Source organism: Camelina sativa, chromosome 11 (genome assembly GCF_030686135.1).
Source record: "Camelina sativa cultivar CO46 ecotype springtype chromosome 11, ASM3068613v1".
Lineage (NCBI taxonomy): Eukaryota > Viridiplantae > Streptophyta > Magnoliopsida > Brassicales > Brassicaceae > Camelina > Camelina sativa.
In genome coordinates this window covers 24,782,171-24,808,508 of record NC_141890.1, presented here as the reverse complement: position 1 = coordinate 24,808,508, position 26,338 = coordinate 24,782,171, and the positions used below count along the sequence as shown (strand labels likewise).

At 38.2% G+C, this 26,338-nt stretch overlaps 2 protein-coding genes and 1 non-coding gene across 11 annotated transcripts; all 3 read right to left on the bottom strand.

Annotated features, from left to right (window-relative positions):
- Nucleotides 1-8,908: 8,908 nt before the first annotated feature.
- LOC104724060 (nucleolin 2) lies at nt 8,909-13,995 on the bottom strand. 9 transcript variants are annotated; one of them, XM_087471302.1, is made up of 22 exons: nt 13,870-13,995; nt 13,697-13,770; nt 13,427-13,457; nt 13,221-13,338; nt 13,017-13,102; nt 12,878-12,901; nt 12,703-12,772; nt 12,447-12,514; nt 12,220-12,337; nt 12,045-12,130; nt 11,936-11,959; nt 11,766-11,832; nt 11,537-11,604; nt 11,332-11,448; nt 10,817-10,887; nt 10,610-10,727; nt 10,408-10,496; nt 10,271-10,294; nt 10,077-10,164; nt 9,414-9,502; nt 9,289-9,312; nt 8,909-9,148 (listed from the first exon to the last, which is right to left on the bottom strand). In XM_087471302.1, the coding sequence occupies exons 16-22, from the start codon at nt 10,667-10,669 to the stop codon at nt 9,118-9,120; spliced, it is 405 nt and encodes a 134-aa protein (XP_087327428.1). In that variant the 5' UTR covers nt 10,670-10,727; nt 10,817-10,887; nt 11,332-11,448; nt 11,537-11,604; nt 11,766-11,832; nt 11,936-11,959; nt 12,045-12,130; nt 12,220-12,337; nt 12,447-12,514; nt 12,703-12,772; nt 12,878-12,901; nt 13,017-13,102; nt 13,221-13,338; nt 13,427-13,457; nt 13,697-13,770; nt 13,870-13,995; the 3' UTR covers nt 8,909-9,117. The 9 variants fall into 9 exon arrangements, with proteins under 9 accessions (XP_087327428.1, XP_087327430.1, XP_019087111.1 ...); XM_087471304.1 differs by lacking the exon at nt 9,289-9,312; XM_087471297.1 differs by lacking the exons at nt 8,909-9,148; nt 9,289-9,312; nt 9,414-9,502; nt 10,077-10,164 and having other exon boundaries at nt 10,267-10,294; nt 11,387-11,448.
- Nucleotides 13,200-13,915, bottom strand: LOC104724061 (nucleolin 2). Its single transcript, XM_087472597.1, has 4 exons — nt 13,870-13,915; nt 13,697-13,770; nt 13,427-13,494; nt 13,200-13,338 (listed from the first exon to the last, which is right to left on the bottom strand). Exons 1-4 carry the CDS (start codon nt 13,913-13,915, stop codon nt 13,200-13,202), a joined length of 327 nt encoding a protein of 108 aa, XP_087328723.1.
- Nucleotides 13,996-18,125: 4,130 nt separating the features above from the next.
- LOC147934339 (small nucleolar RNA R71) lies at nt 18,126-18,232 on the bottom strand. Its single transcript, XR_015573325.1, has one exon. It is a non-coding gene; the product is annotated as a small nucleolar RNA R71 (small nucleolar RNA).
- Nucleotides 18,233-26,338: the final 8,106 nt, after the last annotated feature.

The window sequence follows — 26,338 nt, the reverse complement described above, 5'->3', positions numbered from 1 at the left end:
ATTTGAGGCAGAGGCGGTGGATGGAGCTTGGGCAGACTATGATTTGGATATAGCCTATCATCCTGGTAAGGCTACCTTGGTTGCAGATGTTCTGAGTTGGAAGAGGGTAGCTTCGGCTCTGGAGCAGGAGATGGAGTCTCTCAGAGGAGAGATCGGTGCGTTGACTTTGTGTGCTGTGTCTCAGGAACCGTTGGGTTTGGAGGCGGTTGATAGAGCAGATTTTCTGAGCAGGGTGCGGTTGGCTCAGGAGAAGGACTTGGGGCTGGTGAATGCCTCAAAGGATGTGGATTCAGAGTATCAGGTCTCAGATAATGGTACTATCTTGGTGCACGATCGGGTTTGTGTGCCCAAGGATGAGATTTGAGGCAGGAGATCCTGAGAGAGGCTTATGGGAGCAAGTTTTCTATTCATCCAGGAGCGACTAAGATGTACCATGATCTCAAGAGGTACTATCATTGGGTCGGGATGAAGAAGGATGTATCTAGTTGGGTCGCGAGGTGCGACGTGTGTCACCTAGTGAAGGCTGAGCAGCAGGTTCCACGAGGGTTACTAAAGAGTCTTCCCATTCTAGAGTGGAAGTGGGATATGATTACTATGGACTTTGTGGTGGGTTTGCCAGTGTCCATGATGTTTGATGCTATTTGGGTCATTGTGGACCGGTTGACTAAGTCAGCACATTTTCTGGCCATTAAGAAGACTGATGGAGCAGCGGTCTTGGCTAAGAAGTATGTGAAGGAGATAGTCAGGTTGCATGGGGTGCCAGCGAGCATTGTGTCTGATAGGGATTCCAAGTTCACTTCGGTGTTCTGGAGAGCGTTTCAGGCAGAGATGGGCACTAAGGTGCATATGAGTACAGCTTATCATCCCCAGACAGATGGACAGTCAGAGAGGACGATCTAGACGCTGGAGGATTTGCTGAGAATGTGTGTGTTGGATTGGGGAGGCCATTGGGCAGATCACTTGAGCTTGGTAGAGTTTGCTTACAATAACTGTTATCAGGCAAGTATTAAGATGGCTCCTTATGAGGCTTTGTATGGGAGGTCGTGTCGTACACCGTTATGCTGGACTCAAGTGGGGGAGAGGAGCATTTACGGGGCAGATTTTGTTCAGGAGACCTCAGAGAAGATTTGGGTTCTCAAGCTGAACATGAAGGAGGCTTAGGATCGGCAGAGGAGTTATGCCGATAGGAGGAGGAGAGATCTTGAGTTTCAGGTAGGAGACAGAGTGTACCTCAAGATGGCCATGTTGCAGGGTTCGAACAGGTCATTGACAGAGACTAAGTTGAGTCCGAGGTATATGGGTCCATTTAGAGTGATTGAGCGTGTTGGACCACTGGCTTATAGACTGGGGTTACTGAGGTTATGCGTGCATTCCATAAGTTTTTCCAAGTTTCTATGTTGAGAAAGTGCCTCTGTGAGGATGATCAGTTGTTAGCTAAGATTCCAGAGGATCTTCAGCCTAACATGACTTTGGAGGCGAGACCAATGAGGGTTCTCGAGAGGAGGATCAAGGAACTTCAGAAGAAGAAGATTCCTTTGATGAGAGTCCTCTGGGAATGTGATGGTGTTGAGGAGCAGACTTGAGAGCCTGAGGCGAGGATGAAGGCAAGGTTTAAGAAGTTGTATGAGAAGCAAGCCGCGACTTGAGCTTGTCTAGCCTGGTCCCATCTGTAATCCGTGGCTGAAGCGGGAATGGAGTATTCCAGCCCATATCTCTTGTTTACTTGGTCGCTTGGGGTGGTTGGTTGTGCGACTAAGTAACAAGATGAGGTGGTGCTCGGGGTACAAAGTTTCCGTGAGGTGGGGTTTTTGGAGGAAAGTTTCCTAAAATAGAAGTTTCCAAAAGGGGAAAGTGCTAAAAATGGAAAGTTTTATGTGAGTTAGAATTTGTCCATTTTAGTGGAGAGAGCCTTGGAGGGGCTTGTGAGGCCTTAGTGGCTGACTTTTTAGTCATTGTGTGGTCTTAGTGGCGGTCTTTTGAGACATTGTGTGGCCTTTATGGCGGGCTGTTTAGCCTTTGTGGCGGGCCGTTTAGCGAGAGTGCCTGTTTAGGCGGTTCTTCGGGACATATGGTCTTTGTAACGGTCATTCGGGACAGATGGTCTTTGTGACGGTCCTGTTTAGGACATTTGTTTGGCCTTGGTGGCGGTCCTGTTTAGGACATTTGTTTGGCCTTGGTGGCGGTCCTGTTTAGGACATTTTTTTGGCCTTGGTGGCGGTCCTTTTTAGAACATTTGTTTGGCCTTTTTGGCGGCCCTTGTGGCAGTTAGATGATCCATGTGTGGTCATGAGGTATCCCAGTGAGGGGATATATGGTTGGTAGGACATTGAGATGTCTTTCGCGAGCCACAAGAAGGAAACCTGGATAGGGATAGGACTCAGACGTGTTCAGAATTGTTTGCTCGCGTCTCTTGGGAAACTTAGGTTCTCCTAGTACTGCCATATTCTGAGACTTTGTGGCTTGGGAGTATGGTTGGTATATCGACTTCGGATGATGATCCGGGGGCGCGCTGTAGGGTGGCAACCCGAGAGACGAGTATTGGATTTTTCCTTATGTATTATGGCATGCGAGCTTAGGCCCGATGAGTAGCCAACATTATGGCATGCAGACTTAGGTCTGATGAGGAGCCAATAAAAACTCAAGGTTTAGGCCTATGAGTAAAGGAAAGTCCAAAAGTCGAGAGCAAATAATGTGTGGAGTGTGAGTCTATCGCCTAGAGGTGACCTTTGCTGATGGTTGTTCAAAATTCGAGGACGAATCTAGTTTGGTGGGGGAGAATTGTAACACCCGCGAATCGAAATCCTGGTTTGGGGATTGCATCGGTCGATGCAGAAGGTGCATCGGTCGATGCAGGTTCAGTTTTCTGCGTTTTGACGTAAGTGAAACGCTGCGTTTTGGGCAAAAGGAAGAGGAAAACCCTTAAGTCTATTCTTTTGTCTCATTAGTCGACTTTGGCCGTTTTTGAGAGAGACAAAGGAGAGAAATAGTGTTCTTGGTGTTTTTGGTGATTTATGTGGGTTTGTGGCGTTCCTGGTTAGATCTGAGGCTTAGAACGTTGTAGGAGCTTGCTAGGAGTGTTCTATTGCTTGTTTGAGGTTCAGATTCTTCTGTGGCAAAGGTAAGTGCAGGACCATGGCTTATCTAAGTTAGAGCTTCTATGATCTGTGTGTTTATGTGTTGTTAGGCTTGTTAGATGGTTATTTGGGACGTTAGGAAGCTTTCTTGTGGCTTGGAATCGAGTTTTGTGGTTGCAGGAACAAAGATTCGGCGAGAAGCTTCGAGGAACACGATGCTCGGCATGTTGCATCGGTCGATGCACTTTGTGCGTCGGTCGATGCAAGTGCGAGGACGACGCGTAAAACCTAAGGTTTTCGTGTTATGTCGAGCATGCGTCGGTCGATGCAGTGCGAGTGTCGGTCGATGCATGTGTAACTTGCATCGGTCGATGCATCCCTTGTGTCGGTCGATGCATCTCCATGTGGTGTCGGTCGATGCATGTTGGTGTTGGTCGATGCAGAGTCCTGGTTTGTTATTTGTTGTTTGTTGATTGTTGGTTGATGGTTAGAGATGTCTCTATTGCTTGTTTGTATAGCCCAGTAGATGGGAGGATTGCCTTACTGAGTGTTTATAAAAGACTCATGCATTGCAATTTGTGTTTGTGGTGCAGGTAAAGGCAAAGTATGATCGTGAAATCAAGGCAATGAAGAGGAGGATGTGCTAGGGACTCGATTGGATGTTGTCTGGCATTGTTAGGTTGTTAGAATTGGGTCTTTAGAACTTGCTAGGTTGATGGTTCCTTGTTTCCTGTTGTTTTGATATTGGAATGGTTATGTCTTGGAGATTGGTTATTTTATTATTGGATATTGGTTTTGGTATTGATTATTTTCGATGTTGATTGTGATTTTGGTTAGGTGGCTAGTGGGTATGGGACCAGTAGTTGTAGTTTATTTATTATTATTTTTTATTCTTTACTATTTATTATTTATTTTTAAAAAAATCGGGTCGGGTCGTTTCAAATAGGACAAAGTTGAAAGCAATATTTTTGAATAAATTATTTTGTTAGATAAGTAATATGAGATGATCTATGTTTATATAGAAGTGAGTATTTATATTTTTAGAAATTAATAATTTACTGTATATTTTCCTTAATCCATTTTCTATTTTTTGAGAAAATTTCTTCCAATGAGCTCATTATTTTTTTTTTAAAATGATTGCTTCTCACTTTCTTGTAAGACACATTATGTTTAGTTGATCTAGTGTTATATAATTTCTGTTGTTATCTTGCATTTGTTTATTCATCTTTTTTTTATGCTACTTGTCGAGCAAATTAATAGAAATAATAATAATACCATGAGAAATTTGTTAAACTCAAAAACCTTAGTTATTATGCATAAGAAACTTTGTTAACACTTCAAAGTCAAAGATTGCGTAGTATGCATTATGAAATTGAGAAACGAAACAAAATTCAAAGAAACAACGACGAAAACACATGGTAATATCTAGGAATCTTTTTATATAGTTTCTTCGATTAGACAACAAATAAATTGCCTTCGAGACTTTTTCAAGAACAATGATGTGTCAAACAAAAGGTTAATAAAAAACAAAGAATAAATTTTAACCAATAAAGACAAAGCTAGTCGAAATTATTTTGTTTGATGAAAAATATGTCATCATTTCTCGGCTTATACAAAGGGGTGTATTTGCAATCCTTTTCCTTTTAGGATTAACAAAGTTTTTTTTAATATAACAAGAATACAATTATCTTATGCATCGTTTAATCAAGCTTGAAAACTGTGATTTCTGATCGTTAAAATTGACATGTGTCAAGATGTGATGTGTTACTAACTTTGATATGTGATTTCTGATCGTTAAAATTGACACGTGTCACGACCTGATGAATGACTAAATTGGATATTTAATCGTTAAAACTAACACGTGTCACAATCTGGTGAGTTACTAACTTTGATAACTAAACTTTATATAATAAAATAAGATTCACCCCCGATCCGAACCAGGTTTTTTCGGTTCAGTTCCAATACGGGTATTTCAGATTAGGTATTTTGTCGACGCCTACTCTACACCTTCTTTTATAAAATATTCAATTTAGTTGTAGCCAGCCACCCACAAAATATCAGATTTGTATTCTTCCCGTTTGATATATCAACTCTCTATTATTGATACAATATATATACAAACTAGCAAATCTTTAGTTCCCATCTTTGGAAGCAGAGTCTGAGAGTATCGTCGAAAACTCTCTGAGCATATAAGATTTTCCAAAGCAACAACTGTAGCTACAAACTCATTAGGTTATGCTAGGGTTTATATATCTTCTCTCGGGCTGTTTATATATCATTCGTAAGTTACGCTAGATTGTCTCCCACGATCGATGATGTAAAATGACAAAATCTATTATTCATACGAACCGCCGAGGTGATGAGGTTTCTGTTATAACGGTATTACTATTAACCACTGAGGTCGTGGTGAAGGTTTTTTTTTTTTTTTTTCCTTTTTTCATTTTTTAATTATATTCAAAAATCTTAAATCTAATCTTTTTAATGATCAAATTTAATCACAAAAGCAACATCAAATCATCATTTTATTTTTTTGGAACAAACAAACCACAATTTTATGAACACTACTCTTTTCATCACAAATAGCCTATTACACCACAGCACAAGTTGACGTTTTTTTCCAAAGATTGAAATATAGTATAAAATGTTATAGTTGTATTTTTTTGGATTTTTTTAAATTTTTTAGACAGTATTTAGTTTTAATATTGCTGTTTTTAGCTATAAATTTACATAAATGTTTTTGAATTTGACACACATATATTTATATATGTATATATATTTGGAGACATTTAGCAAATAAATCATGCAGTTGAAACCTATTTACTAGCATGCCACTGGCATCAAATAATTAATTTTAAAAATAAATTAACTCTACATATATTCAATTTTCTTTTTGTAGAAACTAAGTGTTTTTAAAGGTAACAAGCATAATTGCAAATGCCATTAATTTCGGTGCAATTGTTCTAAATAATTGCAAATGCCATTAATTTTGGTGTAATTATTTTACATAAATTGTGACTTTAAACAATCATTCAGAAAAACTAACTGTATGATTTTAAAAGGTAACAAACATATTTACTATTCAATTTGATATCTTAATCAAGGAATGATAATAAAATATAAAAGATATTGCTTGCTCACAAATTTATTATTGTTAAATAATTAAAACTAATCCTCCTGATCCTTTTGATACGCTATATATTTTGGTGTAATTATTAGTAAAAAAAAAGAACACATTATACTAGAACGATAACACGACAAAAATTTAATTTTACGCTTCTCTCTATTTTAGATAATTTTTTTTTATAGATTTTGTAATTCTTCGTATGTTGATTATTGATTGACAATGTTGGTGTAATTGTTCTAAATAATTGCAAATGCCATTAATTTTGGTGTAATTATTTTACATAAATTGTGAATTTAAAAATCATTCAGAAAAACTAATTGTATGATTTTAAAAGGTAGCAAACATATTTACTATTCAATTTGATATCTTAATCAAGGAATGATAATAAAATATAAAAGATATTACTTGCTCACAAATTAATTTTTATTACATAATTAAAACTAACCCTCCTGATCCTTTTGATACCCTATATATTTTGGTGTAATTATTAGTAAAAAAGAAGAACACATTATACTAGAACGATAACACGACAAAAATTAATTTTACGCTTCTCTCTATTTTAGATATATTTTTTATAGATTTTGTTATTCTTCATATGTTGATTATTGATTGACAATGTTAGTGTGTTGTTGTCGATGGTAAATAAAGTGCCAAATTTCAAAATAGATTTACTTCTAACAATTTTTTTTTGTGTGTTCTGAATTTATTTTTGTGTATTTGTGACTTTATTATCAAGAATAAGATGCAAGCACAAAAGATGTGGCATTTAAGTTATTTTGTTATCCCAAAGCCTCTTAAAAGTGTAGTTATGCCGTGTCTATCTCGCCAAAGAAAACCAGATCAACAACTATTATAACCCATGTATGTATATATTAATGTGATATATTGCTGAAAATCCAAAAATATCAGGTTATATAAATATAATTATTATCTATAAAGTACCAAAATCATGAAAATACTAATGAGTCTTTTAGTTATTTTATTTGATCTCTCATGTATCAAATAAGATATAAGTTTTAAGAAAACATTTAGCTGTAAAAGTTATATTTTACTTGATAAAAATTTTAAAAAAATGATTTGATCAAAAGTGACTTTAAGTCTCACATACTATTTTTACTTTCATGGATTTCGTATGATGAGTTTTTGAGGATTAAAAATCTTTGAACATGTTGCGTGACCCGCCTAGCATGGCGGGTTTGAACTATAGATACAACACTAAAACTATTAGTTTATTCATATACTATAGATTTTTAATCATAGCTTAGAAAATTAACTTATAAATTATTTAGTATAGAAACTACAAAAAACTACACATACTATGACATATTCTTAATATAAAAAAAACAATTGTATACACATAAAAGTATACACTAACATACCATATAGACATATACTTCTATTTAATTCTAAAAAACAAAACTAAGTATGTTAAAATTTTATATTCTATCTAATAACAAATATAATGTAATTAGGTTCTAAACTGTATAAAACGTAAGAAGAAGAAAAAATATTCTAAACAAAATTATAAATTAATTAAAAAAAAATTAATTAATTGGAAATTTGAAAACTAAGTATATGGAAAATTAGTATTTAAAATACAATAATTTATAATTTAGTCATGCGGTACACCGCGGATTAAAATCTAGTATACTAGTATTACTACATGTAGGGTAAAAGATTCACTTATTGTTGTATTAATCTGTATTACTTTGTGATTTTGACCCCAAAAGAAAATAAAATCTGTATTACATATGACAATATAAGAGTCAGCCCAATTATTTTTACCAAACAAATATTAACGAGTAATTTTATAAAGCTTTATAAAACTTAGCTTAACACAAAATCTCATTAAACCAAAATATGCAAAATGCTAAGAACTATTTTTCTTTGCTTTTAACAGAAATGTAGAGAGCAAAAAAAAAACTGATGTTCTTTACCAGTAGCAATGATTTCATTTTTATACACCAAACTGTTATAAGAAATAGAAAAGTTTTTAGTTGTAAGAAATGATATTTTAAAACCAATGACGCCATGCACAAACCAAAATTATGCAAATACTTTGAATACATTTTCAATTTTACATCAACGAATTCAACACTCTTCCAACCACAACATGAAATTTAGGATTATCAAATTTAGCTGATGGTTTGTTTAGTTAATTAATTCTGCATTTTTTTTTTACAACTTGGGGCTCTATTAGTTAGAAGTAACCGGACGCGGTGAATTCGGTGTTGTCGGAACATATTAACGGGACTTCAGTTCCTCTCATGTTCGTATGTAATTTGTATTTTTTTTTTTTTTTTGAATAAATCGTAGGAGTTAATTGTCTCCTCTCCTTTACCAAAAAAAAGTACCTTGCAATAACTCAACCTTTTAGTATATAAATAGATTGGTGAAAAAAATTTAAAATATTTAATGATTTATATTTTACAAATAAAATAGCATTTTACATAAGTTTAAGCACATATTATATCTACGGCTTTAATTTGAAAATTTATAATATATGAAAATGTTGTTTGTTTTTACATCGTTTAGTTTTCGAATTGTAAAACAAAATATAGCTAATATAAATAAAATCTTTATATACTTTATTATTTGGATGGAATATTTAATTTTGGAAAGTTTATATATAAAAGCTTTATTTAATTATGAAAATTTTAATTTTTGATTAATAAGAATATAAATTATTTGAAGAAAAGGATAGAAGCACTTGAAAAACAGTTTACCCATGCATGTTAATCTTAAAGACTTAGGAGGTGGTGTATTGAAATGTCAAGTTTATCTTCGTACAAGAACATAAGAAAATTGAAAGTAATAAAACACAGTTGCAATGTATCAGAAGTTAAAAACACCAAAGATCTTCTATCACTCGTTGCAAGGGATGATAGTCTTCTTACCACAGAAACGGGATTTTGTTTTCTATCTTTCTTGTAGAAGTTTGTCTTCGTAACTGGAATTATATTAAAAAAAACCCTTGTTATCTCTCAATGTCATACCAAAAACTTCACACAATGTGCTCTTCACTAAAAAAATTTAAAAAAAAAAAAAAAAAAAAATCAGAAGACAAATAGTTAAATCCCAATCCGTTACCAAAGCTTCTCCACGAGGTTGTACCTAATTAACAAAAATAATAGCGTTAATTTGCTGTGCCGTTATGACATCAAAACTATATAAATATGTTAGAAAAACAATGCTCCATATGGAAAATCAGTTACCTGGGATGGAAAGGGTAAGGAGCCATCTCGGCCACGTCAAGAAAAATCTCACAACTATGCAAATATTCACCGTTCTTCGTGTCCAGTGCCTATAACATAAAAGATTTAATTAGCAATTGCAATTTCAAATAACTATTTGTATATTTTTGTATATACACTACTTTTTAAATGACTACTCCAGTACTTTTCATTACTACTATAAACTACGCCCACCTTCTCTGCTTCGTTAGCAGAAGCAAACTCAACAAAACAACAGCTCACATGCCTACCCTCATGATTTACAAAAAGTTGAACACGAACAACTTCTCCAACATCTTTGAAGAAATCGATGCTGTAAAAATGGAGGATAAAATATAATTCATGAAAAACTTACTCCAAAAACGAATGCAAAAATAAAGGTGAAACTTCTATTTTTGGTATTATTCTATGTCATGGATTAGAGAAATTGGAAACAAAGAGCGTCTTTTTTCTTGCGGAAACGGCCTAAATTTAAGAGCAAAATGTGTTAGCACGACTCTCAAGGACTTAAAAATTGCATTAAAACAAAAAAAAAATTCATCCCCATAATAAGTTACCTCTCGGCATTGTGGCAACACTTGTGTTATTAAACACTCACTAACATTTCTTCTAAGCCTGACATATTAAGATAATAAGAGCAGTTACCTCAACCAAATTGGGAATTTCATTAAGTCCTTCCACTACCTCATCTTCATCTATCCGAAGGATTTCTCGTCGAAGATAGTCTTCATACCTGGTAGAATATCAAAACCCCTAGTGATCTCTCTCCACGATACAAAAAATGTCACCAAATGTGCTCTTCATAACAAACTCAAGACGCAAACAGTTAAATCCCTTACCAAAACTTGTAATCTATGCAATACCTAAATATCAAAATTAATAGCGTTAGTCTTCAGTAACGGCATCAAAACTCTAGCAATAAGTTACAAACCAGTGTTACATAAACAAATCTCCAAAACATGTAAAATCAATTTACTTTGGTCGTGGACGACATGGAGCTGTCTTAGCCACATCGAGATAAATCTTGGAATTGTGCAAATATTCACCGTTCTTTGTTTCCAGCACCTACATTATAAAAGAATATTTCATCAGCAATTATACTTTCAAATAACTTGCATATTTTTTTCATCACAAGTATACACTTCTTTTCAAATTAATACTAAAACAGATTTCATCACCTTCACTGCTTCATAAGAAGAAGCAAACACAACAAAGCCCCAGCCCCTATGCTTGCCCATGTTGTCTACAACAAGTCGAACATGAACAACTTCTCCAACATCTTTGAAGAAATTGATTCTGTAAAAAATGGAGGATCAAATATCAGTCATGAAAAAGTTGCTCCAAGAACAAAAGTGGAAATTTAAGGTCCTGTAATGAAAACTTGCATATCTGTTATTTTGGTTTGGGGAGAGAAATTGGCAACCAAGAGTGTTTTTTCTCTCACAGCAATAGCTTCCTGAATTTTAAAAGCCAAGTGTGTTAGAACGACTGTTAAGGAGAAAACGACTTAAATTGCATAAAACAAAAACGATCCATCCCCAAACTAAGTCATCCTTCGACTCTGTGGGAATAGTTCTGTCACTAAATGCTAAGTGTTTCTTCTGAGCCTGACATGTACTGAAGACAGTAAGGACAGATACCTCAACAAAACCGGTAGTTACATCATTTCTTTTCATCAAGAAAATCCGATGACCGTGCAAATATTTTCTATTATCTACCAGCGCCTACGGTATAAAAGATTAGCCAGCAATCATACTATTCAAATAACTACTTGTATTTTATTTTATTTTCATCTCAAGTAAACACTACATTGATATTTGATACCTAAAAAAAAGGTATACTCTATACATTTCAAATTACTTTAATACTATTTTTATCATTATTACAAAACTACTCTCACCTTCTTTACTTCTAAGGAGAAGCAAACTCAACAAAGCCACAGCTCAGATGCTTACCCTCGTGGTTTACAACAAGTCGAACACTTAAAACTTTTCCAACAAAATTGAAGAAACGTATGCTGCAATAGTGGAGGATAAAATATCAGTCATGTAAAACTTACTCCGAGAGGGAGAATACAAATTTAAGTTCTTGTAATGAAAACTTACATAGCTGTTATTTTAGTTTGTGGAGAGAGGTTGGCAACAAAGAGAGTGTATTCTGTTCCGGCAGCTTCCTGAATTTAACAGCCAAGTGTGTTAAAACAATTCTCAAGACTAAAATTGCATTAAAAAGAAGCCCATCAGAAGATGCATCCCCAAAAGAGTTCTGTTATTAAACACTGAGTGTTTCTTCTGAGCCTAACAAATTTTGAAAATAATAAGAACAGGTATGTACCTTAACAAAATCAGGAGGTGTCACATCTTCTGTCGGAAGACTTTCTTGTCGAAGGGCGTCTTCGTACCTGGAATATCAATAACCCTAATGATCTCTCCATGTATACCAAAAAATTCACCCAATGTGCTCGAGATAACAAACTCAAGATGCAAATTGTTTAAATCCCTTACCCAACCTTGTGATCTATGCAATACCTAAAATTAAACAAAAATAAAAGAGTTAGTCTACTGTAATAGCATAAAAACTCTTAACAATAAGTCGCTGGGGAAATCAATTTACTTGGGTGGGGGGTATGGAGCTGTCTTAGCCACTTCAAGAAAAATCTTCCCACCGTGCAAATATTCACCGATCTTTGTTTCGAGCGCCTACGGTATAAAAGATAGATTTAATCAAGAATTGTTCTTTTCAAATGACTACCTGTATATTTTCAACATAACTACAAAACTACTCTCACCTCCTTTGTTGCGGTGGGGGAAGCAAACTCAACATAGCCATAGCCCGCATGCCGACTATCCTGGTTTGTTATAAGTCGAACATGAACAACTTCTCCAACATCATTGAAGAAATCAGTGCTGCAAGAGTAGAAGATAAAAATATCAGTCATGAAACACTTGCTCTAGGAAGGAAGAGACCAGAAACAAAGAGCGTTTGAGAAGAGAGACCATTTAAGGTGCTACTTACATATCTGAGATTTTAGTTTGGGAAGAGAGACCATAAACAAAGAGCGTTTTCTTTGATAGGGAAACTGCCTGAATTTAACAGCAAAGTGTGTTAGCACGACTCAAAAGAGGAAAAAGGACTTAAATTGCGTAACAACAAATACGTAGCCTCATCTGAAGAGTCATCTCCAAAATTAGTCATCGACTTTGTGGCCACAATCCTGTTACTAATTCATCTGAGCCTAACATATTCTATAAAAGATAATAAGAACAGGTACCTCAACAGAATCGGGAGGTGTCTCATCTTCTTCTGTAGGAAGACTTACTCGGACATGGTAGTCTTTGTACCTGGAATATTAAAAACACTAGTGATCCCTCCGTGTATACAAAAAACTTCACCCAATGTACTCATGAGATAACAAAACTGAAGATGCAATTAGTTAAATCCCTTACCCAACTTTGTGATGGATGCAAAACCTAAATTAACAAAAAGAATACGGTTAGTCTTCTTTACTGGCATAAAAACTCTAATAAGTCACAACCAGTAGTATTATTACAGAAACAAATCTCCATAACATGGGTATTAGTTTACCTGGGTGGAGGGTGTGGAGCTGTCTTAGGCACTTCAAGAAAAACCTGGCCACCGTGCATATATTTACCGTTCTTTGCTTCCAGGGCCTACAAAGGTTTAAAAGATAGATTTAATCAGCAGTGGTAAATTTCAAATAACTAATGTATATTTTACATAGTAAGCTTAATGCTTTTTTTTTCATCATTAAAACAAAATTAGTCTCACCTCTTTTGCTGCGTTAGGAGAAGCAAACTCAACATAGCCATAGCCCACATGCCTACCCTCCTGGTTTAAAATAAGTCGAACAAGAACAACTTCTCCACCATCATTGAAAAAATGAATGCTGCAAGAGTCGAAGATAAATAAAATATCAGTAATGCTCCGGAAAGGGAAGTGGAAAGTGGAAACTGGAAATTTAAGGTGCTACTTACATATCTGATGCTTTAGTTTGGCGAGAGAGACCTGAAACAAAGAGCATTCTTTTTATTACGTTAACTGCCTGAATAAAACAGCAATCACGATTCTAAGGATCAAAGGACTTAAATTGCATAACAACAGAGAAAGTGATTCATCTCAGAAATAATTGGAATATAAAAAGAACAAAATTAATAGCGTTAGTCCTGTTACAAACATGTGTAGCTATTAGAAGACTGTGTAAAGTAATTTGTGCTCAAAGAACAAGAGGAATCCGACCATCTTACCTTCTCCTCGGATGTTTCCTTATGTTTCTTCAGAATCGTTTTGGTCGCCAAATCATCTTGTTGCTTTCGCTTACCTATAAAAAGAAGGGCAGCAAAAACTATAAACTTAAAACTATCACCAACCTCTTTAGCCAAGTATAAAACATTAAATCAGAGCTCCATCCAAAACAAACCCAATAAATTAACTTTGGCAGCCGATTTCTTGCTCGAACTGGACATGATGAATATTAAAACTACAACAGCACTTGTTTTCCGGCGAGAGTTGAGAGCAGCGAGAGAAGTTATAAAAGAGATCCCTACCACGAAGAAGATAATTTATAGAACAATAATCTGGTTTGGGCTGGGCTTTATAATGTTTGGGTTTATGTGCACGGACCATGACTTTTGTGTTTTGTTATCTCGCGACATTATCTGAAAACAAATGGAAAATCTTTTTTTTTTAACATATCTCATTTATTTTTGGGAAAAATTTTAATATAGAATAATTTAATATACAATTTTAGATGAAACATCGTTTTATTAAACAATCTTTTGGATAATGAAAGTTTTAAACATCATAAGAGATTTTCATACTGGAATTTAATAATATAGTTATTTAGTAATACTACTACTTAAAGAACAATGTACTAGTTACTAGTTCTTTTGTTTTTTTTTCCTGGTTGTAAAGGGCATCTCCATCCTTCATCTTTGCAATGAGATGTCTTCAAATTAGAAAAATAATAAACAATAAACAAATATTAATTAAATTAATGGTTTTATATTGCTTCTCTGTATACTTTTAGTATATGTTACACGTATGAGACAAACAAATTAGAAAAAAGTTTTGGCATGACAAAAACCAAAATCAACCAAGATAAAGGATTGCTAAACTTCACTTGTATTCTTTTGGTGTTGAGCAATATTCCTTGATTGCAAAAACTTATATGCAAAACGTTACAACATGATTTCATTTATTTGATATTGATCCTGAAATCATTCTTTGGCTAATGTTGGACTTGATTTCTTTTCATCTGTAAAATTCATCAGTACTTGGTTTGGAAGCCCTACAACAAAGGAATACAAATTACAGTTAGTAGAAAAGTTAGAAAAATATGATAATTAAACAGAATAAGTAGTAGTACAAACTCTATGTCTCATATATGAGCTAAAATATTTCCTTCGGAAGTATTCAAGTACTCGTCATGACTTAAACGTCATCTTTGGTGTTGTTACCGTTGATTAGGTAAGAGTATTTTCCTATATGATATCGTTGGACTTGGACGTACTGTGGAATATTCAGATAATATGAAGAGAATGGGTAGACATGAACTGGAAAATTACTCGTAGACCCGGTCGACTTATTCAAATGATAGTATGATACCTTCTATTTAGCCATAGACTTTCTTTTGTTTTTTCTTATTTACTTGTATTTATGTGGCCTGTAAGCTTTATTCTTGGCGTTATGCGGTGCTCGTTCATGGTTTTTAAAGTCACCTTATTGTGTTCTCTGTTAAATTTCCTGCATGATAAACAAAAAAAAATTGTGATTAATTTATTTCCTACATAGTGGAACATATTATACCCAGATTTTTGTCTCTCGCCGAAATTCCCTAACCTAAAGAGAATGTCAAAATTACGACCAACTGGTCTTTGTTCGGTTCACTACAAAATCATATCGAAGATCCTTTGCAGACAGCTTAAGAGGTTTTTAGCAGAAATGTTCTCAGATACACAAAGAGCCTTTGATTCAGGGCAATTAATCACAATTAATATATTAGTGGTTCACCAGATGGTACATGCCTTAAAGACTACCTCTAAGATATTAAAGGAATATATACATGGCTATTAAAACTAATATGTCTATAGCTTATTGATGTTCATATATTTTACCTTGTTTTCCCTTAGTTTATTCACAACTTTTGCATCTTTTGCTATCCATTTAGGCCATTATTGTGTAGCTTTAGGACTAATCATACATTAGAGTATAGTTGCATTGCATTTGCATCTTTTCATGCATAAACAGGTGATTTTGGAGCTTAAGGAGCATGGAAGCAATGCTGAGGAGAAGTGAAGCAATCCTGAGGAGAAAACAAGAGAGTTAAGGCTGTAGAATCAAGGTCCGGAGTCCAACTCGACCGCACCACTCGACCACCACTCGAACGTGTGCTGAGAAGGACTCGACCGAGTGGAGAATGCACGAGAGAAGCCAGCTCGACCAGCCACTCGACCGAGCACTGGTCGAGTTGACCGAGCCGTTGACTGCTTTGACTTTTTGTATTTTTAGGGCTTCCACCTCACCTCCTATATAAGGCCCTTGTACCTGCAGCCACCAAAGAGTCCAGCTTTTTAGAGAGTCTAAAACCTAGTTTTTACCTTTTTTAGATTTTATTCCTTTTGCACTTTCTTTTATTTTAGATTTTGTACTTGTTTAAGAAAGAAAGACTAGATCCTTGTATTTTGTTTGTTTCATAACTTTCAAAATATTGAGATTTCGAGTTTTATTTCTTCATCAACATTGTAGATCTCTGTTTCATCTTTCTAATGATGCAAGTTTCAATATTTTCTGGGTTTTTGACATATTTCACCATGTGTTCTTGTGAGTAGTTTGCTTAGGACCTTGAGGATGGGTTAGGCTGGGTTGATCTTGTGGTTTGTTTGATTTGGTCAAGCTTGATTGTTGTAGATCTCTTCTAGGCTAGATGATCTTAATGCTGATCCTATATCTGAGAAGGTAGGGTTTGATTTCAAGCATCTTAGCATCACACCAATGTCTAAGGAGCATAGATAAGGCTAGATCTAGAGCTTACTATTAGGCTTGCTAAGAGATTAATAGTCTTGTTTGGTTTGAGATGTATTGCTTAATGCCTGCTTGTGTAGATTCTTTTCTTTGTGAGAACAAGTCTAGAAATGCATATGTTTGATTGTTTCTTGCCATGAGAGTGGATTAAACATGTCTTAGAATAGTATGTCTAGAGATCAGCTCAAAGTTTGCTTGAGATTTGTTGACCAAGTTAGATAACCACAATGATTAGCTCAGCCCATGAATCCCTCCTCAAGGCCTTCTTTGTTTATTAATATCTTAGTCTAAATATCATTGCTTGCTTGTTGTTTGATTAGTTTTTGCATTGCTCTGTTTTTCTTGTGTTGCTCTGTTTTCACGTTTAGGCTAGCTCGACCACGTACTCGACCTACACTCGGTCGAGTGCTGCTCGAGTTCATCCCCAGAACTTGTGTCTTTGATTTGTGATTGTCTTGTTTCATTCCTGTTTCATTTCCATTGCATTCACTTAGTTTTCTGTTCATTACTTGTCTTGCATTAGTTCATTAGCATAGTGTCTATCTCTGTTCTAGTTTCATTATAGCTTTAATTTGTCTGTTCTGTTTGCATTTAGTATCTTGTTTTAGTTGTTTTCACTTTCTGCATTTCATATCTCATTTTAGGATTGTTAGTGACAAACAATCTTTACAATTGGCTTGACTTAGACTCATATGCACATCTTAATTGTTCACAATCACTCAAATAGGATTGACACCTCTTATACTGCAACTGCATAAGGGGAATTGAAACACCCTGACTTCTATTCATTCCATACATCATTCATTCACCACACCACAAAGAAAGTCAGTTTCAATTTGGCGCCGTTGCCCATTTGAGTGTGTTTTGTGACATTTAGGATCATTATTAGTCTAAGATTAAGTTCGTTTAAACACTTGTGAAGTTACTGAACTCGAATCTTCCTTTGCTTGGCTGTTTTGTGTTTCAGGCACCCACTCGACCACCTACTCGACCACCACTCGACCGAGCTGTGATCAAGCACTTGATCGAGCCAGAAGCCGGACCTAAATAGCCATTACTTCCCAGTCGACTCGACCACCCACTCGAGCCTGCGCTCGACCGTGTACCTGTTCGAGTCTGTAGTAGAGTTTGTTGATGCACACAAGGTCAAAAGGCAAAGACAGTCTTCAACAGCCTATTGACAACATCCACAGGCTACAAAAGGGTTTGAGACATAAGCAAGGAAGAGTAGTTCAACAACAACAAGGTCAAGACATCATGGAGCAACAAGCTATCCATGAGCAGAGACCAAGGCACATTGGTGCAGGAGATGCACCCAATACCCACAACCAAAGGGCTGGAATTGTGCCACCTTCAGTAGCAAACAATAACTTTGAGATCAAGAGTGGATTGATTTCAATGATACAAGCCAACAAGTTTCATGGGTTGCCAATGGAGGATCCACTAGATCACTTTGATGAGTTTGACAGAATATGTGGACTCACTAAGATCAATGGAGTGAGTGAAGATGGATTCAAATTAAGGCTCTTCCCATTTTCTCTTGGAGACAAAGCTCACCTTTGGGAGAAGACTCTTCCTACTGGAGCTATCACCACATGGGATGCATGCAAGAAAGCTTTTCTGGCCAAGTTCTTCTCCAATGCAAGGACTGCTAGGTTGAGGAATGAAATTTCTGGGTTTGCTCAAAGGAATAATGAGAGTTTTTGTGAAGCTTGGGAGAGGTTTAAAGGATTCCAGACTCAGTGTCCTCACCATGGCTTCAGCAATGGGTCACTTCTAAGCACCTTGTATAGAGGAGTGCTCCCCAAGATAAGAATGCTTCTTGATACAGCCTCTAATGACAACTTCCTCAACAAGAATGTGGAAGAAGGATGGGAATTAGTTGAGAACCTTGCTCAATCTGATGGCAACTATAATGAGGATTATGATAGGACCATAAAGGGCTCCTCAACTGATCAAGATGACAAGTATAAGAAGGATTTGAAGATGGTCAATGAGAAGCTTGACAAGATACTCCTCAGCCAGTCCAAGTCTATTCACTTCATTGGTGAAGAAGAAGCTCCAGTTCAAGAGGGGGAGCCTGAATTTGCTGAGTTGTGCTACATGCAAAACCAGGGAGGATTCAAAGGCTACAACCAAGGAGGTTTCAAAAACAACAATCTCTCTTATAGGAGCACCAATGTGGCCAACCCTCAAGACCAAGTCTATCCACCTCAACAACCTCAATAGCAACAAAACTACATCCCCAAGCAACAACATCAAGTGTTCCAGCCCCAATTGTGTCCCCCACCAGGGTTTCAGACTAACCAAGGCCAGGAACAAGACTTAAGAGCAATGATGCAACAATTGTTGATTGGGCAAACACAAGGCAAGATTGAGGAAGCCAAACAGTTTGCTGAGTTGAATCAAAGGCTCACATCACAGTACAATGATCTGAACATGAAGTTTGAAGGTCTCAATTCCAGAATGAAGTATATGGAGAGCAACATTGCCTCTACTTCAGCTCCTAAACCCAACCAACTCCCTGGAAAAGCTGTTCAAAATCCAAGGGAGTTCACTGCAAAAGCCATTCATATCTCTGATGAGGAAGTCACTGAGGACAGTGAAGTCCAAGTTTGGGGGAATTCATTAGTTACTGAAGCCCCAAGTGACGTTTGTGCAAAGCAACTGGAGTCCGTTATTGCACTCGACCAAGTACTCGAACAGCCACTCGACCGAGTGCATGCTCGAGTGGTCGATCGAGTTGCAGACTCAGAAGCTGTCAAGCCTGCTAAGTACATTCCTCCTGCTTACAAGCCACCTCTTCCATTCCCAAGACGTTTCAAAGCACAAAAGATTAAGGAGCTTAGGGAAATCATTGAGAGAAAGGAGATGATGGCTAAGCAACAAGAGGAAGAGAAGGTTTTGAAGGAAGTGGTTGTGATTGAAGAAGCTGTGGTTGAGGAAGTGTTGGCCATACAAGAGATCACCATTGCTTACCAAGAAGAAGAGAGAGGACCTGCCTTGGAACAGTATGATCCATATCCTCTCTACAAAGATTTTTTGCTTGATTTGTCAAAGAAGAAGGCTGAAGCTCAAGATGAGAAGGATCTTGAGGACCTTGGAGGAGTTATCATTCCAATCAAGCTTAAGGATCCAGGTCCATTCTATCTGCCTTGCACACTTAGCTATCTTCACTACAACCAACGCCTTTGTGATTTGGGAGCTTCAACAAGTGTGATGCCATACTCCATAGCACAAAAGCTTGGGAGAACTGATTTCAAATCCACCAGCCTTCATATATGTCTAGCTGATGGGTCAAACAAGGAGATAGTTGGAAGGTTGGAAAATGTCCCAGTCAAGATAGGGAAGGCAAGGGTTCACACTGATTTTGTGGTGTTGGAGATGGACAAGGAACCTGAAGATCCAATCATTCTTGGAAGGCCATTCCTAGCCACTGTTGGAGCAGTTATTGATGTCAAAGAGGGTCTTGTGACCTTGAACATTGCTGAAGATATAGCCATGAAGTATAACATCTATAACCCAACCAACCTTCCTACCATTGATGATCAACCTTTTACTATCAAGGACAAAGGAGGTCAAGAAGGTTCAAGTGGTGAAGCAACTCCAAAGGTTAAGCTCTCCTTTCAAGATGATTCTGTGGAAAAGCTTAAGAGGTCAGTTCAAGAGTTGACTAGTATGGTTGAGGATCTTCAAGTTAAGCTGAACAAGAGGTCCTTAAAGAAAGCAAGACCAAGGCTCAAAATCAAGAAAAAACATGGTTTGTGTGTTAAGGGTGAGGTGATCAAGGATCAACTTCACAGTGATCAAAAGGTTCCAGGGAGGATTTCATCACCTCCTTGGTATCTAAACAAGGCTTAAGAAGGCAACCAAAGTCAAGCTTAGTGACTTTAAACAAGCTCACTAGGGAGGAAGTCCCTAAGGTATCCTTTGTAAATATGGTTTATTTTCCTTGTAGTTTTGATGTGTTTTCTTTTATATTTGTGTTGGACAGGCCTTTAGGTGAAAATGTAGTTGGGTAAGGAGAGATTTAGACTTGGAGAAGGAGACTCGCAAGCCCACTCGACCTGCCCACGAGAGGTACTCGACCGAGCTAGGAAGGAATTGAGGCCCATTTGATCTTCAAATCGCTAGAACGATCGAGTGGAGGGAAGAACAAGAAGAAAAATTTTGAAATTTCAAAATTTGGTCAAGGTGCTCGACCGTGTACAGTCGAGTGTGGGGTCGAGTGGCAGCAAAAAGCAGGTCAAAGATTCCCATTTCAAATTTGAATGGTATGGACGCTCCACCCTTGTCTCCTTGTCCCCTTAGCTTCTTTATATAGACCTTGCACGAGATTATACCTCTCACATTCTCTCATTTGCTCAAAACAATTGAATTAAAGTTTTAAAGTCTCTCTCATAGTTTATCTTTTGCTCAAGCTTAGTTCTTTCAAGTTTTTGGGTCACTAACCTATTAACTTTGAGCTTTGAGTCTATTCCCTTCAGTTCTTTTTGAAAAAATGTCTTCAAGAATCACTAGGAAGTCTCAACAAACCGCTGCAACCTCCATGGAACGTCATGATGCTAGCCTTGAATCAAGAGGAGAAGCTGGAAGGGCCACTCGACGCCCCACTCGATCATGCACTCGACCGAGTGGCCGTTCGAGCAGCCGGTCGAGCAGCCGGTCGAGCCAGATGCCATGTCCAAGGAGAGAGTCAGATGAGGAAGATCCTGAGAGGACTGAAAGTGAAGAAGAAAGGGAGCCAACTCTTAGTGATTTCATGAGGAGAAACAAGGCCAAAGGGAAGAGGCCAGCAGTTGAGGTTGAACAAGAGGAGAGTGAGAATGAGAGTGAGGAAAAAAGTGAAAAGGAAGAGATAGAGGATGATGGAGAAGCTGAGTCTTGTGGGTTGTCAAAGAGACAACTCTATGATGCTTTCATGAGAATGGAGTTCTTAGGGACTAGATATCCACACAAGGAAACCATGGAGAAGCTAGCCATTGGTGAAGATGTGGAGTATCTCTTTGAGAAGAGCAACCTAACCAAGTTTATGGGGCTTTGCATGGAGGGCTACAAAGAAGAGAGTTGTGAGTTTCTAGCCACAGTCAAGCTGCATACATATGCAAGGAAGGATGCTGAGTTTGGAGCTGGTCACATTGCTTTCACAATCAAAGGGAAAAGGTATGAACTTTCAATGAAGAAGATAGCCAATGTGTTTGGTTTTGAGATTGGGAGCAATAGGAGTTTGATGATTCCAAGAGAAGAGCTCTATGCTGTGTGGGAAACCATTGGGGATAACAAATACTACTCATCCTCCAACTCCAAGAGCTCAAGGATAAGGAGCCCAGTCCTAAGGTACTTCCACAAAGCTCTTGCCAACACCTTCTTTGCTAGGAAGGAAACTGAGAACATTAATGAGGGGGAGCTAAAGATGATTGATTTGGCTCTCAATGGAATCATTTTCCAAGCAAGAAATGGTACCATCATTCTTGGGAGCACTGTGGAGACTGACCTAGCAATGGTGCTCATTGATCACATGATTTACTTGAGAAGTTGGGTAGGCAAGTTGGAGAACAAAGGATCAAGAGGAGCACTAACCATTGGAGGCATCATTACTCCAATCCTACAAGCTGCTAAGGTTCCACTTAGAGGAGAAAGGGTTTCACCAAGATGGATTGACTCTAGCTACCTCACCTCTACTCTCATCCTAGCCAAGGAGATGCATCAAAGGAATCACATTTTCAACTTTGAACTTCCAACACTTGGGAAAAAGCAACTGATTTTGCCTAACCAAGAGCTCACGACCATTCCAGAAGGAGCCAACATTGACTTTTGGCCAGCTGAGGAGCATTTGTTTGATGGGATAGTTCAACCTAGAGTTGATGAAGCTGGAGATGTGCAAATGGCTGATGGGGAGGAGCAATTTTACTTTGAGGATTATGAGCTCAACCCAAGAGATAGTAGAGGAGTGAGGGAGGCTACCAAGAGATTAACCCTTTTGCAAAAATGGAACAAATGGCATGGGAAGAGGTTTGATAAGCTGAAGAAGAAGGTGACCAACATGGCTAAGTTTATCAAGGGCTTAAAGAAGGAGATTGCTGAGTTGAAGAGTGGGAATTCTTCACCTACACCATCAAGCCCTTTGAGGAGGAGTAGCTCAACTAGAGCACTTTCTAGAGTTGCGAACCCTGTGGAACCAGCTAGGGCTTCAATGTATGAGCCAAATCAGAGGAAGAGGAGCTCAAGTACCCGAGAACAACCATTTTCAAGGTACTCGACCGGGTCATTCGAGCACCTCCAATGCACTCGGCCGAGTTCCAGCCCAGATCACCCTATGGCTTCCCACCTCCAGCTTCTTATCCAGGATATCCAGGTTACCCTCCCATCCCACCCCAGTACTTCATGGATCCAGCACTCTATCAGCAGTTCTACCAGCAGCAAGGTCAGAATTTTGACACTCGTGGTCCAGCTCGACCCCCCCACTCGAGCACGTACTCGACCGAGTCCCGGTCGGTTCCCATCGTCGAGCTGCCCCAATCTCCACCTCCAAGTCATCAGCAAGACCCCAACTACTCCTATGACAGCATGCAGATGGATGTGGACAACTACTTCCACAATCTCTAAGGTACCACTATCACCTTCACTTATAGATATCATTGCATTTGACATTGTGTTTTGTTTTTTGTTTTTCATCTTGAATCCTCACTCAAATTTCTTTCACACAGGGACTGTGTGATTTAAGTTTGGGGGAGGGTTTGAGATAGCATTTGACATTGTGTTTTGTGATTCTTATTTCAATTTTTTAGCATCATCATGTTAGTATTTGCATATCATCTAAGGCATAGAAAAACCCTAAAAATTTGAAATTTTTTACAAAAATCTTTATAAAAAAAGAGTGTTCATGTAGTTTGCACTGCACATTAGGATCTTGTTTAGCATGTTTCATGTAGGATTGTATAGTATTTGCATTAGGGATCTATGATGAGTATTCCCTTGTTAGCTTGTTTATTCACTACACTAGGATCAATGCCCAAGTTAATAGTACTTTGATGCTAGTTGAGTGGTTAGAAGAATAAGATTGAACCAAGCCTTGAATTCCTACATTGCATTTGGTCTAAATTGAAGCATGTTGAGATTTGAAACCATTTCCTATTTATAAGAACCTAATATTGACTTTCAGTTATCAATGTGTGCATTGCTTTAAACTCATGGATACCATATACATATTTGGATCATCTTCTTCCTTTTTACCACTCTTGTTGATCCAAGTAGCTGATTTCCTCATTAAGAATCAGTTCCCCTACCCCTAAACCAATGCAATGTCGAGCATTGTTTTCCCCCGAAGCTTCTCACCGGATTTTTGTTACTGTAACCACAAAACACAATCCCAAGCCACAAGAAAGCTTCCAATCGTCCCAAATACCAATCTAACAAGTTTAACAACACATAACACACAAATTAGAGAAGACGAATCTGAACCTCAAACAAGCAAAACAACGCTCCTAGGAAGCTCCTACAACGATCCCAGCTACAGATCTCTACAGGAACAGCCTCAAATCTCCAGAAAATCTCCAAGAACACCAAGAACACTCTTTCTCTCTTTTCTCTCTCTCAAAAGCGGCCAAAACAACTAATGAGACAAAAGAAACGACTTAAGGGGTTTTCCCCATTTCCTTTGCCCAAAACGCAGCATTTCACTTAAACTCGTCCGCAGAAAACAACCTCGCATCGACCGATGCACATAGTGCATCGACCGATGAAATCCCTAAACCGGGATTTTGGTTCACGGATGTTACAATTCTCCCCCACCAATTTAGATTCGTCCTCGAGTCTCGAACAACACTCAGCCAAGGACTCTCGTGCTACCGTCTCCACGGCCCGCACTCCTCCGACCGATCAACAGAAGGTCACCTCTAGGCGATAGACTCACGCTCCAAGCATTTTTTGCTCTCGACTTTTGGACTTTCCTTTACTCAGAGGCCTAGACCTTGAGTTTTTATTGGCTCCTCATTAGACCTAAGTCTGCATGCCATAATGTTGGCTCCTCATCGGGCCTAAGCCCGCATGCCATAATATATAAAGAAAAATTCAATACTCGTCTCTCGGGTCGTAACCCTACAGTGCGCCTCCGGATCGTCATCCGAAGTCGATATACCAACCATACTCCCAAGTCACAAATTCTCCGAATATGGCAGTACTAGGAGAACCAAATTCTCCCAAGAGTCGCGAGCAAACAATTTTGAACACGTCTGAGTCCTATCCCTATCCAGATTTCCTTCCTGTGGCTCGTGTAAGACATCTCAATGTCCTACCAACCACATATCCTCTCACAGGGATACCTCATGACCACACAAGGATCATCTCACTGCCCAACGGGCCGCCACAAAGGCCAAGCAAATGTCCTAAACAGGACCGCCACCAAGGCCAAACAAATGTCCTAAACAGGACCGCCACCAAGGCCAAACAAATGTCCTAAAAAGGACCGCCACCAAGGCCACTCGTCCCGAAGGACCGTCACAAAGACCATATGTCCCGAAGGGCTGCCTCAACAGGCACTATGGCTAAACAGCCCGCCCCAAAGGCCACACTCTGGCTAAACAGCCCACGAAAAAGGCCTCACAATGGCTAAACAGCCCGCAACAAAGGCCACACAATGGCTAAACAGCCCGCCACAAAAGGCCACACAATAACTCAAAAGACCGCCGCACACGGCGCAATGACTCAAAAGTCCACCACTAAGGCCACATAAGCCCTCTCCCAGTCTCTCCGCCATTAAAAATGGACAAATTCTAACTCACATAAAACTTTCCATTTTAAGCACTTTCCACTTCTGGAAACCTACCACTTATAGGACTTCCAAAACAGGAAACTTTCCTCCAACACACTGCCTCGCGGAAACTTTGTACCCCTAATACCACCTCATCTTGTTACTTAGTCGCACAACCAACCACCCCAAGCGACCAAGTAAAAAAGAGAGATGGGCTGGAATACTCCATTCCCGCTCCAGCCACGGATTACAGATGGGACCAGGCTAGATAAGCTCAAGTCGCAGCTTGCTTCTCATACCACTTCTTCACAGTCCCAAAGGACTCTCATCAAAGGAATTTTCTTCTTCCGAAGTTCCTTGATCCTCCTCTCGAGAACCCTCACTGGTCTCGCCTCCAAAGTCATGTTAGGCTGAAGATCCTCAGGAATCTTAGCCAACAACTGATCATCCTCGCGGAGACACTTCCGCAACATAGACACATGGAAAACCTTATGGAATGCACGCATAACCTCAGATAATCCAGTCTATATGCCACTGGTCCAACACGCTCAATCACTCTAAACGGACCCATATACCTCAGACTCAACTTAGTCTCAGACAATGACCTGTTCGGACCCCGCAACATGGCCATCTTGAGGTACACTCTATCTCCAATTTGAAACTCAAGATCTCTCCTCCTCGTATCGGCATAACTCCTTTGTCGGTCCTGAACTTCCTTCATGTTCAGTTTGAGAACCCAAATCTTCTTCGAGGTCTCCTGAACAAAATCTGCCCCGTACATGCTCCTCTCCCCCACCTGAGTCCACCATAACGGTGTACGGCATGGCCTCCCATACAAAGCCTCATAAGGAGCCATGCCAATACTCGCCTGGTAACTGTTGTTATAAGCAATCTGTACCAAGCTCAAATGATCTGCCCAATGGCCACCCCAATCCAATACACACATTCTCAGAAAATCCTCCAACATCTGGATCGTCCTCTCTGACTGTCTGATGTTCATATATTTTACCTTGTTTTCCCTTAGTTTATTCACAACTTTTGCATCTTTTGCTATCCATTTAGGCCATTATTGTGTAGCTTTAGGACTAATCATGCATTAGAGTATAGTTGCATTGCA

Coding starts and splice junctions, on each gene's coding strand:
- LOC104724060 (XM_087471297.1), bottom strand. CDS start 13,075: ATGCACGGTGGCCAGGTTTTTCTTGAAGTGCCTAAGACAGCTCCACAC. Junction 12,131..12,219: donor CCCCCACCGCAACAAAGGAG/GTGAGAGTAGTT, acceptor TTTATACCGTAG/GCGCTCGAAACAAAGATCGG. Junction 11,449..11,536: donor CAAACTAAAATAACAGCTAT/GTAAGTTTTCAT, acceptor CCACTATTGCAG/CATACGTTTCTTCAATTTTG.
- LOC104724061 (XM_087472597.1), bottom strand. CDS start 13,915: ATGTCCAGTTCGAGCAAGAAATCGGCTGCCAAAGTTAATTTATTGG. Junction 13,495..13,696: donor AGGAAACATCCGAGGAGAAG/GTAAGATGGTCG, acceptor TGTTTTATTCAG/GCAGTTAACGTAATAAAAAG. Junction 13,339..13,426: donor CAAACTAAAGCATCAGATAT/GTAAGTAGCACC, acceptor CGACTCTTGCAG/CATTCATTTTTTCAATGATG.